General features: G+C 36.5%; 2 protein-coding genes across 2 annotated transcripts in view; one reads left to right on the top strand and one right to left on the bottom strand.

Moving 5' to 3' along the window:
• The first annotated feature begins 1,987 nt into the window (after positions 1–1,987).
• Positions 1,988–14,458, top strand: part of vwa11 (von Willebrand factor A domain containing 11) — a 24,882-nt gene continuing 12,411 nt past the window's right edge. Inside the window, exon 1 of the mRNA XM_007544348.2 lies at positions 1,988–2,462. The gene's annotated coding sequence lies outside the window, so the exon portion shown is untranslated. The remainder of the gene's footprint in view (positions 2,463–14,458) is intronic.
• On the bottom strand, positions 7,445–12,800 carry LOC103132530 (prostaglandin D2 receptor 2-like). The gene is made up of 2 exons (XM_007544341.2): positions 12,667–12,800; positions 7,445–9,037 (listed from the first exon to the last, which is right to left on the bottom strand). The coding sequence occupies exon 2, from the start codon at positions 9,028–9,030 to the stop codon at positions 7,663–7,665; it is 1,368 nt and encodes a 455-aa protein (XP_007544403.1). The 5' UTR covers positions 9,031–9,037; positions 12,667–12,800; the 3' UTR covers positions 7,445–7,662.

Genomic DNA, 14,458 nt, shown 5'->3' with positions numbered 1-14,458 from the left:
CCTCCTGGATATCTGACCTTCTCACCCTATCTCTAAGGGAGGGCCCAGACATCCTACAGGGAAAACTAATTTTGGCTGCTTGTATCCATGACCTGGTTCTTTCGGACATGACCCAACGCTCATGACCATAGACGAGGGTAGGAACTTAGATCAGTCAGTAAATCACGAGCTTCGCTTTTTGGCTCAGTTCTCTCTTCACCACGACAGACTGGTACAGCGCCCACTTCACTGCAGACGCTGCACCAATCCGCCAGTCGATCTCCTGCTCCATTTTTCCCTCATTGGTGAACAAGATCCTGAGATACTTGAACTCCTCCACTTGGGGCAGGACACCCCCTCCTCAGACCCAGAGAACGCACTCTACACTTTTCTGGCTCATTTATTTATGCATTTATTTCTATAGCTATGAATTTTTATTTTATTTATTGGGATGACAAGAGAAAGAACCTTGATCACATTGATCAACAGGTTCTGTATGTCATTCAACACATTCTCTCTCTTGGTTTTCTCATCCAGGATGTCAGACACACGCACACAGACACACACACACAAACACGAATAATACACATGCACAATAAAGTATAGGTCGTAATGTTAGCTAGTTGGTTAAATAACTAGTGTTGACTAACTTTGAAGAAGGCTAATATGTTGATTCGTGACAATGACGCTGTCACAGTACTCATGATTGACACACAAAAACATTTGTGAGTTAAAAAATAAAGATAATACTTATATGTAAGAGCTCTTCCTGTGTAAAAATATTATTATTCAGGGGTGACAGTTAGGTCTCAGTGTGTTTGATTCACAAAAATGTTTTTCCTTACAGTCACAGTTGGTAAGAAACAAAGATTCCCATTAAGTTCCATAGGAAATGAATGCGGGTCATTTTGGACCCACTCACGGAAGAATGGGGTAGTAACATAAAACATGCTATTTCTTAAAATGTATAAAAGGTCAATAAAAAATTTGAATTGCATGATATCAGTAACATGTTGCTTGACGAATACCTGGAATATGATGTGATGAAAACTTTTCATTACAAAGATATTGCAAAAAGATGACCTCACCGGGTCAAAAAGGACCCACTCACGCATCAGAGGGTCAAGAAAAACTTGGAAAACATCCTTTAGACATATGTTGTGTCTTTATAATTATTTTTAAATTAATGAACTTTTAGTGAGTGATCTTAAATCTGAGATACAACCTTTGGGAGTTTTATTATTTCTTTGTCTCCTGCAGAATCTAATGTTGGTGAGAGTTTTCTTGAACATCCTCTACTTGAAAGATTGACATCTGTTTTGAATGTTTTCTTTCTCATGGTGGAATGATAGTTTGTGATTGATTGTTTGACCCGTCTACTTGACAGCAATAATGGCTGTCATGTAGACAGCAACTTGACAGCAAGTTGTCCCTCTTCTTGCATCAAACAGACAACCCATCTTAATCTTTCGTTTCCACAACATTTCATGTGAGTTAAAGAGAAGGCTTATAAAGCATTAATGAGAAACTGATTCCTTTTGTTCCTGTTCATTTTTAAGGATCTGATACATAATTAGAATAACAACATAATACAGTACATAAATTCTGTCCAAGGAACAGGAATTCCAGAAAAAGCAAAACAACAACTTTAACACATCTTCAACAAAGCCAAAATGTGGCACCCGTTTTCTCACTAACAGTGGGTGTTGGACACAGTAATCAAACTTTTAGGACACACCAGTCCAAACAGAATCAGCTTTCTGTTCTGCTATCAACTCACTACAAGACAAATGCACAGGAAAGTCATTGAGAGGCAAAAAAAAAAAAAAAAAAAGTCAGTGGTAGCTCCATTCTATAGAATATGCATCCAATGGTGACTCGGGTATAAAGGCTCCTGCACTGATGAAGACGGGCTTTCTTTTAAGGAGAGAGGTAGAATGATGGGACTGTGTGTGTATTTAAAGGAATACAGCACTGTTATGTTGATTTATGTGAGAAAATGTATTGATGTAAATGTCTGAAAAGAGAAATATCACACAGCTGATGTTCTAATGACTGAAAACATGTGAATGTATTAATTTATCATTTGGAAATCCTCAAGTTTGGAACTGTCCCTGCCCTCCATCTTTATACTTCCACTTTCTGTTACAGTGAAAGAAATGAAAGAGGCTTATTTTGGTGCTTCATTCAGAGGCAGGAAGTCTTGAAGCAAAACACCCACTTTTGAAAACGAGCAAGTCACAACAGCAACATTTTTTCTTCTTGCAGCAGCTTGTTGTGAAACATGGCAGTTTAGAAAACCACTTATGAAAACTTGTGCTCTTTCCCTTTTTAGAGTTCATAAAGGAAGAACACAAGAAGGAGAGGGAGCTTTTGTACTTAAGAGTCTTCACAATTAATTTTCTTCAATTTACATTGCGGTTACTTTAGAAACTTGGGGAAAAAAAGGACCTGAAATTGTAACTCAGTTGAAGACCAAAATTGTAAGTACAAGTCTGTCTTCTCTACAGTTTTATTGTGAGTTATTATTCTTTAAGTAATATACACTTAAATCTAAAATTATTCATTTTTCTGGCAAAATCAGATTTTAGATCGTCACTGTCAGGGATAAGAAAATTTTGGGTTGTATGAATGACTTATGCTGTGAAGATATATGGTTATTACAAATTTTGGTAACACTTTATTTGAAGGGGTGTGCATAAGACTGACATGACACTGTCATGTTCATGACATAACATATGTCATGAACATGAAGAAGTCTTTATGAATATTTATGACAGTTATCATGAAGTGTCATTCGGTAAATAATGACACTTTTAATGCAAAATTTCCATTAAAAGTGCCAACTTTGCATGGTTTTGTAAATAATGCCAATTTAATGCAAAGCTGGCATTTTTAATGGACTTTCAATGCAACTTTTAAAGCAACTTTGCATAAAAGTGTCATTATTCACCAAATGACACTTCATGACAACTGTCATAAACATTCATAAAGACTTCTTCATGATCATAACAGATGTTATGTCATGTTTATGACATGTAATGTCAGTCTTTTGCACACCCCTTCAAAGTGTTACCCAATTTTTTTATACAATTCATGACTTCATTATTAAGGACATGCCATTTCATCTCAACTGTCAGATGACGCATTGGACCTCTCCTCTTTACAAAACACGTCTTATAAGATTTCACATATTTCATGTTAATGCAAATTAATGCAAATGTATTAATGAATTGAATTAATACATATGCATCATTGCGTGCTTTACATTATGTTAGTTCCTCTGAAATGTCAGCAAACACGAGTTTTGCCACAATACTTGATGACATTGACTTTTTAGTTCAACTTCCTGCAAAAATGCTATGATTTAGCACAAGAAAAAAAAAAGAGCTAATCAGCAGTGGATAAGAGAGACGTGTTGTTTTGAAGGTATGTAAAATCAGATCTACGTGTTGTGGAAAATGTTGAGTTCATAAATGCAACACTTTTGCAATGTAGATCAACTAAGGAACTTCTTGAACTGTTTTCACTCTGACCTTAATTGCGCAACCTCCAGGAACTTGGGCAATAAATCAGTCCAAATTTTAAAAAGTGCAGTCAAAAAAGTCCCTCTCACTCCACAAAAATGAAAAGAACTATTAGGAAATGTCAGTCAACTTTAATACTTCATGATAAATAGTCTTGTTTTTCATGGCAAAGATGGTCAGAGGATTTCTTCTGCCCTAAACTCAGTGTGTAAAGCAAATAGCCCTGATAGACGGTTCATGGATGACCTATTGATTTTATTTGACATGAACACTGGAACTTAAACGACTGCTTTTGCAGATTGGGTTCAGATTCAAGATGCATTGCACTGTGCAACAGTGATCAAACTTGAAGTTAACACTAAAATGTAACTCAGTAATGATATAACACCAAATAACAGTAAATATGCAACAATTAATATTTAAATTCTAAATAAAGCAATGTCCAAAATAAGAACTGGGTAAACACCTGCTGTTTCAGTCTCTTTCCAATGTTTCCATGTGGTACGTTTTGCCATGCGACAACCAAATACTTCAATATATTTTAATGGGATATTTTTGACAGACAAAACAAAGTAGTTTGTAACGGTGAAGTTGAAGGAAAGACATGTTTTTTGTTGTTTTTGTTCTGCAACTTAAGCTCTGAAAAGTTTTGCAGCCATGGTATGTTCAGTGTGTTTTACTCTGAAAACAAATTCTCTTCTGAAATCGCCCATTCAGTAAACGGAGTTCACCATTTCATCTCAGGAAAAATAAAGAAGATATGTTAAGGCCTCAGAGGTTTTGTAAAGAGCGTTACTGAACATGAACACTGCAGACATAGGTCAGTTATTTGAGATGGGAAACTAACAGGACACGTCACATTTATTACTTTATCTCAACTGTGAGACATGGTGGCGGCAGCATCATGTTGTGGCTTTTCTTCAGCAGAGACAGGAAAGCAAGTCAGAGTTAAGAAAAAGATGGATGGTGTTAAATGCGGTGCAGTTTCACAAGAAATCCTACTAAGGCTTTACAGTGATTCAGACTGGGGTGAATCTCAATCAGAACCAGCTTTATTGGCCTAAATTATCTGCATATACAAGGAATTTGATTTTGCTTTACAATTTCTCAAAGCAAACAGACATAAAGTCTATTGCATAAAATAAGGATAAATTAACAATGAGTAAATGCATTTGCAGCCATTTTCTAAAGAAAGGAAAGCATTGCTATTACAGTATCCTTCTTTGTTCTACAGTAGAGTTGACTCATGCTGTAAGGATTTCATTGTGTTCAGAGAAAAAACCTAGAGGGGGATGTGAATATTCAGGTATGGAAGCTCTGACCTTAAATTGAAATGTATCACAACCTTCCTCTCAGGATTTTAATTCACAGATGCCTTCCAACAATACCGCTTCTCTCTTTTGAATGTATGCGTGTGGGTGTGCGTGCGTGTGTGTGTGTGTGTGTGTGTGTGTGTGTGGAAGAGCGTATTCTTAAATACACGATGATTAAGATAAATAGCGACCACATAATTCAGCTCTAATACTCTTGTCAGCATCTGCCAGCTATAAATACGGCAGCCAAGCTTCTAAACCCCTTTTAAAGCAACACTCCTCCTGCCTAACCTCTCCTTTCTATTTTTCTCATAACTCATCTGTACCAGCTGTTTTTACAGCACTTTACATAATCTATCGCTCTTTCTCTCTCTGGTTGAATCATTTTAAGCATCTACTGCATTCAGACGTTCTCACTTTTCTTCTGCTGTTTTATTATCTGTCCCTAATCCGCCTGAGACATGCAGTTAGGCGGGTATTTTTTTTATTTATTTTTTTTTACACAAATACATGCTCGGACCATTGATTTGGATGTAAAATTATGGATTGAATCTTGGTTCAGACAGCTGCCTTCTCTGTTAGTGGGGCCTCTGGTGAAAATGTGCAAAATGCCTGAAAAAAAAACAATAGTTCAAATCAGCAGTATCACAGTCTTACACTAGGGGCTTTAGAAATCCAAACATGTTATTTTGAGCACTTTTGCAAAGTGATAGAGGAAAAGAAAACAACAAATGGCACATTAGTGTGACATCTGTTGGCAGCTTAGACGATTCTCGCTGTGTCATATGCTCTCTTCTCTTCAGCTCATCTCTTTCAGGGGGACTTTTACACTTAAGGGCCACCTGTTTTAGATAAATATAGAAGACCAAAGGATTTTCAAGAAATTTTGATTTAAAATAGCCTTTTATTGCCAAATCTTCATAACAAGGTTCACAGGGCTTTGGATGAGAAACAGGCCCACAGCATGACAGATCTTTCCCCATACTCAACAGCTGGCATTAGACTTTTTTTCTTTAATTTTGTTTCACTCCAGATCTGGTCTTATGTTTAAGACTTTTTATAACATGCCTCTCAAACAACCAATGAGAATGTACAGTGCACATATTGGTTGCTGTAAGGCCACTTTGGAGGTTGTTATTTTAGTATCCTATGTGATGTCAATGTGGTGGCAAAATACACTTGAGTCTTCACCCAGGTTTGTTTGTCACGGTTCCTGCTGATTTCAACTTTTTAATGATTTCTCCACTGACTAAATATATTTAAACTAAAGGTTGAATTCTAATTGATTAAGATATGCTTTTATTTTAAATCTTTTTTTTCACCAGGAGAGCCAATAAGCATGAAGGTTGGCTAACACAACCTGTGAATGTTACCTAAAGATTGAGACAAACTAAAGAAAAAAGAAAAATGTGAAAGCTTTCTATTATTATTATTATTATTATTATTATTATTATTATTATTATTATTATTATTATTTTCTATTATTATTTTCTATTATTATATTGACCAGATAAAAAAAAACCCCACTAAACTGTAATTATGAGTCCAACAAATATCAAAATGAATTTATAGAAGGAAATTTGAATCCAGAGAGGAGGAAGAGAACAACAGTTTGTTGGAAGGGAATGGCTCATGGGAACGTAGAAGCTGACCCAGGCCTAATCCCGGTTTGTGTTTATTCTCCGAATCTTCACTCTGTAATATTCTATCTAAATTAGAACTACCTTTGTGATAATCCCATGCTGTGACCTACATTGTACAAAAGCCTCTGTGTCCACCAGAGTGTGAAAAAAGCCACATAACTACAGCGTTGGTGATGAGATGGTTAATAAAAAAATATATCAGGTAGGATGAAATGCAATCACTCAGAGAGCAGGTCAGACGTTCAGCAGCTCAGATTTGAAGTGATCCTGGAAAACAGGACCTGAAGAGCATAATCCTACTTTCTCACTTCACTGCTATTCATGTCATCAGTCCTATCCTGCCCTCTGGTGGGTGGAAGTAAGTGTGGCATGCAGCATTGCAATCCTGGTCTGGGCTCTTTCTAGATGGAATTTGCATGTTTTCTTCATGCAGGTTTTGGTTCTCTCCCTTCTCACTCACAGTCCAAAAATATGCAAGTTAAGTGGTTAAACTACCTTAGGTATGGATGTGTGCATCGTTGCACACATCCATCTGTGTATCTCTGTATTGCCCTGTGATGGACTAGCAACCTGTCCGGTGTGTACCCATTTCTCTCTTGCCCAATATCTGCTAGTAATGGGCACCAGGTCCCCTGTGGCCCTATAGGGATAAGTGTGCGTAGATAATGAATGTTCACAACATATAACTCAGTCGATGAGGCCATCAGAGTAGATGAGTGTCATCAGAGGATTGAAACAATAACAATTTTTTTTTACTGTATAGAGTCTTGTAGACTATTGTCACAAATTTGCCTCAAGCCATCAAGCAACATATGGTTTGTGTGTAATGCTTGTTGTCATTTATCATATTTAAGGCATTTTTCGACAACCTAGTAGAATGAATTACGCAATGTTACCCCATTTGCATTCATCATACCAACATTTACAATCCCTTTTAGTTCACCAAAAACACAAACAACAATATTTTTTAAATAGTGAAATATTTTATTTTTGATATTTTGATACTAAATTGTAATAGGACATAGGCCATAATGCAAACACAAAAATAAACATTTTAAACAAGCTTTTTATCCTTTGTAGACAAAATGTAAAATTGGATTCAACCTTAGTACCACAATGAGAAAAGTATGATATACATGATAAAAGTATGATCTTAAAGGAGAGGGTGATGTTTTGGCTAGTCACCATCCCATTTTCCACTTATTGTCCTGTTTGATCTGTTTGACTGTCTCTACGGCCTTTAGAGAGTAGAGGCAATGGTAGTTCTGCACCAGGAGACTGGTAGGATGAAGATTTTGATGTCTTTGGTGACCCTGGCAGTGCAAAGCTCACATCTCGACTGTTCCTCCGCTTAATGTAAGCTTGCAGGTTCCTGGCTGGAGTTGTCAGTAACCCCCCACCCTCCTCCACAAGTCCATCAAACACTGCTCCCAGACTCTGTCGTATTCTCACGCAGAAGTGGGGGCAGCTGAAGACGTACAGGACAGGGTTCAAAACTGGATTCAGAAAAGCAAACGTTGCGGACACTGGAAGGCCCACTTGCACTAATTTGAAAATCTTTTTATTATACTGGGCTGCCATTTCTAGGATGCAGAAGATATGATAAGGAGCCCAGCACAGCACAAATGCTGCAATCACAGACGTCACCATTTTGGTGAAACTTTGAGAAAACAGGCTCTGATATGATGAACTGGAGATGATGGGAGACGGGTTGTTTAAATTGGACTTAAATGAGGAACCAGAAGTCACGCCATTTGTTTTAACCATTCCTGAATGTGCATCACAGCCAGGCAGAGTCAGAGTATCAGCCAGTCTGCCGGTGCTCTGCTTTCTCCTTCTGTGTCTGTTTCTCAGGCTGAGGGCAATTTTGATGTAGCTCCCAGCAATGACCACTAGAGGGAAGAAGAAAGCTAACAGGAACTTGGAGATGGCTGTTGCCCCCTGCCTCACATTACAGTCCATTTCTAACGAATCCTCACTGGATAAATACAAAGCAAAATTATGGTAGCATAACTTCCTGCTATCAGCCTTCTCAATCACTGAACGAAATATTGAGTAAGGCAGGGTATTTAACGCTGCCCACAGCCAGCCCAGCGCGCACAACTTCCAAGCTCGTGCCACTGACCTGTGATTCTTACTCCACACTGGCTTGGAAACTAGAAGCAGACGGTCCAAAGAAATGGCTGCCAGCAGGAAGGCTGAAACAAACATGTTGAAGAAAAAGATGGAAGTTTGTACTATGCAGAGTGGGTATCCGAGCTCCCAGCTGTGGGAGGAATAAAAGTAGAAGGTGAAGAGCGGTAGAGTCAGCGTGGCCAGGAAGTCAGACATGGCCAAGTTCAGCATCCAAATGGAGGCCACGGTTCGTTGTCTGAGGCGAAATCCCAAAACCCAAATGATCAAGGCATTTTCCAAAATTCCCAGGGAGGAGAAGATGCCATGGATGCAAACCACAACCAGGTTGACCTGTGTGTTGTTGTTGTTTAAATTGTCTTCCCTCATCTGCTCCAGCAGTGGGCAGTATAACGGACCCTCAGGGACACTGGGGGTGACCGCCATGTTGAACATGAGACGGCTGAAACAAGAAATAAGTTAGATTTATGAAACAATTTAAATCGTTGTGTGTTTTAATTAGAAAGTTGACTGCCAGGTTTGCAGCTAAGCTGCACACTTTTCATTTTCAAATGATGGCTTGAATAGAGCTCTGTGAGGAGTCCAAAATTTGAGATTTTATTTTATAACCTACTGGTAACTCTTTTCTTGCAGTTCGCCACAAATTGACCCTGACATGCTTTGTTTATGGGTCTTCATGGAGTTGTTAAATATTCTCTGAAAAAAAAACCCAAAAAAACTCTAAGGCCTTTGAAGAACAGCTGAGTTTAGATATGACAGGACGAAGTTTACTGTGACTTTAGAGGCACTTTGCTGCTCATTTTTGATCATTTTAGGATTTTAAACAAATGGAAAACCATAAATTATTATTCTTTCCTCTTAACAATTATATGCTACTTTGTGTTGTTCTATCACAGAAAATCTCTGTAAAATATATTAATGCATGTAGTATTAATATTAAAATTAGAGAAAAATTCAAGCGATATAAATAGTTCAGACAGCCATATGCACATTTATTGCAAAACTGATTGATTTTGTTTTAGGATTAACGTTATCAGAAAGAGCCAATTAGATTCAAGAAATAATACATGTAAAAGATAGAAAACGTTTCGTGAAGACAACTGACTAATTATTGTTGTTTTTCCAGGGTGAAACACTTTTATACATTACTTAGTCTATATTTTTTTAAAGACAAATTACAACCCTAGTGCACTGTCAACAAAAAAACCCCAACAAAATAAAAGTTATTGTATGAAATTAAGTTAGCATTAAAAGATCTAAAATAAATCTGACAGAGACTGCAGGAGATAAATTTTTTTACACTATTCTTGAAAGCAGACACCTCAAGTGTTCTGTTCTGACTTGTTTCCATCAACAATCTCAGGGGACTGATTACCATCTGTACAGAAACAATGACCCTTTCAGCTGGTAATAGTCCTGACAGATGAAGAAGTTGCCTTTGGACTACAATTTGTCTTGATCTTTGGGACTTTGATGATGTGTTTTGCTTAATTGTATTGTTTATATGCTTCCATGTTCCCTGTTTAAAGGTATTTTCACCCATTTTATATTAGTTAAGCTTCAGCCGCTTGCCTTTCTTCAAAGCAAAATGGTTTCTAATCAACGACCTGACCTGTCCCTTGTGTCAACTCTTCAGCTTAGATTAATCTTAGTTTGTAATATTACAGTGTTGCATGTCTCCTAGACCTTGTGATTGTTATGTTTTCACTTTGATTTTAAATAGTTTTTATTCCTCATTTTTCTAAGTTAATAGTCTTACTCTACCTTCTGCCTTTTCTCTGTATTTGGGGCCTGCTCCTCACCATTTTGCGACACAATTCTAGTGAAACATATTTAAATCTACCTTTAATTGTACAGGACAGGTAAAGCAATCTCTGTAAAATCTTTATGAACTGTTCCGGAGTTATCATCTCTTAAGAGTTACAGAAGCAAAACAAGAAAAAAAAAAAAGGCTGTGCTTTTGACGCTTATAGCGTGTTTAAGCCTGTTAATGTTGTCTAGCCGCATTCCTATTGAGAAAAACTGCTTGGACAGAAGGGATTAACACCTCAGTGGTGATAACATATTGTAGTCAAACTCTGAGTGCTGTCTTGACTGAACTACTTATCCTGCACTGTACAATTTGAAACTATCACTAAAACATAAAGCCTTTCACAGTTAAAGATGCACACGTGATCAGTGAACGTTTTTGCAGCAAAAAGTTCTTAAAAATGATCAGAAACTGAATGAGAAAGGGAAGGAAAGATGAAACCATCAGTTCTCTACAGAAGGTAATGAGTCAGCTGAAATCTTACTTCGGCTAACAACAACATTTGAAAATAATTTGCTTACTTTTTTTTAATCCATAAAGTTGTTTTTATACATTTCAAAGATTTTGTTTTGCAAAATGTCAGATGGGCATCTGCTGCTGAACAAACATTTATGTCCAAGTTTTAGCAACTCATTTTACCTAAAGTTGCACAATGTGGTATTGCGAGTTTCTCTATTGTTAACCACTGTTAACAGACAGACATGAGAGCAACAGTAAGTGTCTCAACAATAAGTGTTGATCAACAGTCGCCGAGCTGAATTGTGTTCGCCTGCTCCATATGAATAAAAATGACCACTTTGCTCAAATAAATGAATAACTTTTGCTCAAGTTACAGATCATTCTGTCTTTTCTCACTTCTCCTAGCACAAAAACAATTAAATCAGCACTATTTTAAAGTCTCATCACTAGTAACTGTTAATTAAGCTGCCAGTTCACTGAAATTAACAAATAGATAACATTTAACCACTACACACTCAGGGACTACACTCAACTTTTCCTACATTAGCATGGATTTCTAGCACACTTATGCACTGCTATAATTGAGTTACTAATTTACATTTACCTGTTAAGAAACATGTGAGAACAACAGTGACTGTTTAAAACTCTATTTGCATGTTTTACCCAGCACCATAGGGAATATTTGTTGTTTTCTTGCTTCAGAATACAATAAACTCATGTTTAATTGCTGAATCAACTGTGTTGCAACATTTTTTACATGCAAGTCACAGCCAGTGGAAATATAAGCAGATTTAGGAAAATGTTTGATTGGTGTAATGCCAGTTCAGATATTACAATAATTATTGTCAAGGACATAAAAGCATTTTAAAAGTTTTCAACAAAATGTAAATAAAAACAGCTGCTTTTTTTTAAAAATTATGCTCATTTGCATTGCTTTGTTATCATTTAAAAGACGTTTGTCATTTCCTGTTGTGAACCAATTTATTAGAGACTACATGTATGCATAATTTTGGGATAACTGTACATTTAAAGGATAGCACTGATTACCTCCTCTGTTATACTTTTCAAATTAAAGTTTGAACATGAAAGCTTTAGTGTTTCATGGTTTGAATATTCCTCACAACCAAAGTCTCACACTTAGTCACATCCTGCCGACTGGAGGAGACGTATATAAATTATTATTCCAAGTCAGCACATGAAAAGACTTGAGCAAACATTCGTCAGACGTTCAGTAAGAGCAGACGTCACTAATTGAGTTTAAATGTCTTGAACAGTAGAAAAATAGAAATAAAATACCTCTCACACTCACTTCCTTGATTTTCAATACATAATATGGGCAAATAACTATTGACTAGATTTATGAAAGTAATATTTTGGATTCCTCACAGTCCCATAGCTCCACACAATAGAACCTCTACACTGCCTGTAAAACTGGGACAATTTTTCACCAGCTAACAAGTGTCAAGTTATTAAAAGGTGATTTATTTCAGTATTCAGTCTAATTTAAACAAGCTCACATGAAAAGGCTTTTATATATTAGCTGAACTGACTGATTGTATGATGTTCATGTAATTTAAAAGTGATACACATCTAAAACGTCAGTTAAAAAGTACTCCAAACCACAACAGCTTAGAATGGATTATATGAACAGAATATCACAGAAATCTTTATCAACAGAGAACTCCAGCAGGAGTATACGATATTACATTATTACATACATCAATCTACTGTTATTATACTAAATTAACAGCTTAGCCTCTCATTCTGTAAGATAAATTAATCTTTATAAGTTCAATACTCACCAAGCTGTTGGTTACACTTGGTTGTAAGAGGGGAGCATAAAGCATTAAATCCTCTCCAGTGCTTCTTCTTTTTGTCGCCAGCATACACTCTTGACTCCAATTCTGTTGCTTTCTGCTGCCCTCCTGTGCTGGAGACACCCACACTCTGATTCACGCAGATGCACATACCTCGGCTGGCTCCTCCCAACAGAAGCTAAAACGGCACAGATGCAAATTACACTGAAATTTTAATGCAGGCAGCAACTGGTGAGGAGAGATGCAAAAAACCAAACAGCTCATGCAAAACTGCTAAAAGGGGGAAAAACTGAAATATAATATCTGCACCGTTTTATTATCAGTCTGACATCATAGGCAGGACTTGTGTGAACGTGACTCACCATATGATTGTATTTTTGTTGTGATGATACTCTGCTCTGGCAGTTTTTTGTTTGTTTGTTTGTTTGTTTGTTTGTTTTTCTTAGGTCAGTTACGGAAAAGTACATTTTCCTTTATTATTATTCTGCAAAAAAAGCATGGCTGTGACAATGTGAAGTTTTGACTAAACTTTTTGTAGCTGTACAGAAAGTTTACCTACAAAAATTGAGAGATCCAAGTATTTCCTAAAGTTTGGTTAGTAGTAAAGACACCTTTTACCTTTTATTACCTTTCAATTTGATATTAAAATTCTTTATAATTGCCTTAAAAGTCACATGGTCTTCATGTTTAACCACAAAAATTTCCCTTTGTAGTTTTTAGTTGTCTATGAATCTTCTCTATCATATAATGTTGTAAAAAAGTATATGACCTTTCACAGACATGTTATTTTCTGTTTTTGTTCAAGAATAGCAAACACATTTTACCATAAGACAAATGTAACCTTAGTGGATACAAACAACTTATGCTGAGTAGATAAAGCGATCAAAACTAGCTATGTGCAAAGGTTTTTACCCTCCTTGTTAAAACATGAATTTATTGTTCCTAACCATATGTTGGAAAAGTTGTGTAACAGTTCACTGGCAAGTTAACGTGCATGGCGAATTACTGTCAGATATGTAGAATGAATAAAACAAAGTGATTTGCATCTATTAGTCGGGAATGTGTTATAAACAAATTTCTACTGCTTTCGGACCCCAACAAACTGCAACAACATCATTATCCACATATTATCCACAAATAAAATGCAGTGGGGAACTTTCCCAGGACTATTTATTTACTCAAATAGTTTATCAGTGACATATTCCAAATGAAAATACGCCAGAACAGCATAAGGTTAGGTCTCAATTGCCTCGTTTAAGGTCAGTGTTTACCATTCCATAACAAGACACTGAGAAAAAATGGCATCCATGGGAATAAACCACTGTGTCTGTGTTGGAGCACTGAATTCTGCTCTGTATAAGACATTTTTGAAAAGGACTAAGAAGTCATTACATTGAGAGTTTGTCTTAAATGGATTTGAGTTATAGAGTGGAAAAATGATCCATAGCACAACAGCATGTCCAACCCTGAAAGCTTCTAAGGCAACAAAAAGACTCTCATCAGTTAAATGAAAGTCCATTTAAATCCTCTTTCAACCTGTGAAATCAGTCAAATGGGAGCAAAGTCTATTTGAACACACTATGCATCAAGACACGTAGGTGTTTCTCAGGAATTTATAAAACATAAATGGCTTTCAAATTGTCTGATTTTGTATTCAAATTCAAAATAGAACACAGTGGAAATAGCCTTTTTGTCCTGCAAAAGGGAAATTCAGATCTAACTTTCAGATTTAATTATTTAATTCAGCATCACACACACACACACACACACACACACA

Source organism: Poecilia formosa, unplaced genomic scaffold, assembly GCF_000485575.1.
Source record: "Poecilia formosa unplaced genomic scaffold, Poecilia_formosa-5.1.2 Scaffold11, whole genome shotgun sequence".
In the NCBI taxonomy this organism is placed as follows: Eukaryota; Metazoa; Chordata; class Actinopteri; order Cyprinodontiformes; family Poeciliidae; genus Poecilia; species Poecilia formosa.
The sequence above is the reverse complement of the archived record's forward strand: the minus strand, read 5'-3'. Positions and strand labels throughout refer to the sequence as shown.

Bases quoted from the DNA above. Each gene is read 5' to 3' on its own strand.
- LOC103132530 (XM_007544341.2), bottom strand. From the start codon at position 9,030: ATGTTCAACATGGCGGTCACCCCCAGTGTCCCTGAGGGTCCGTTATAC.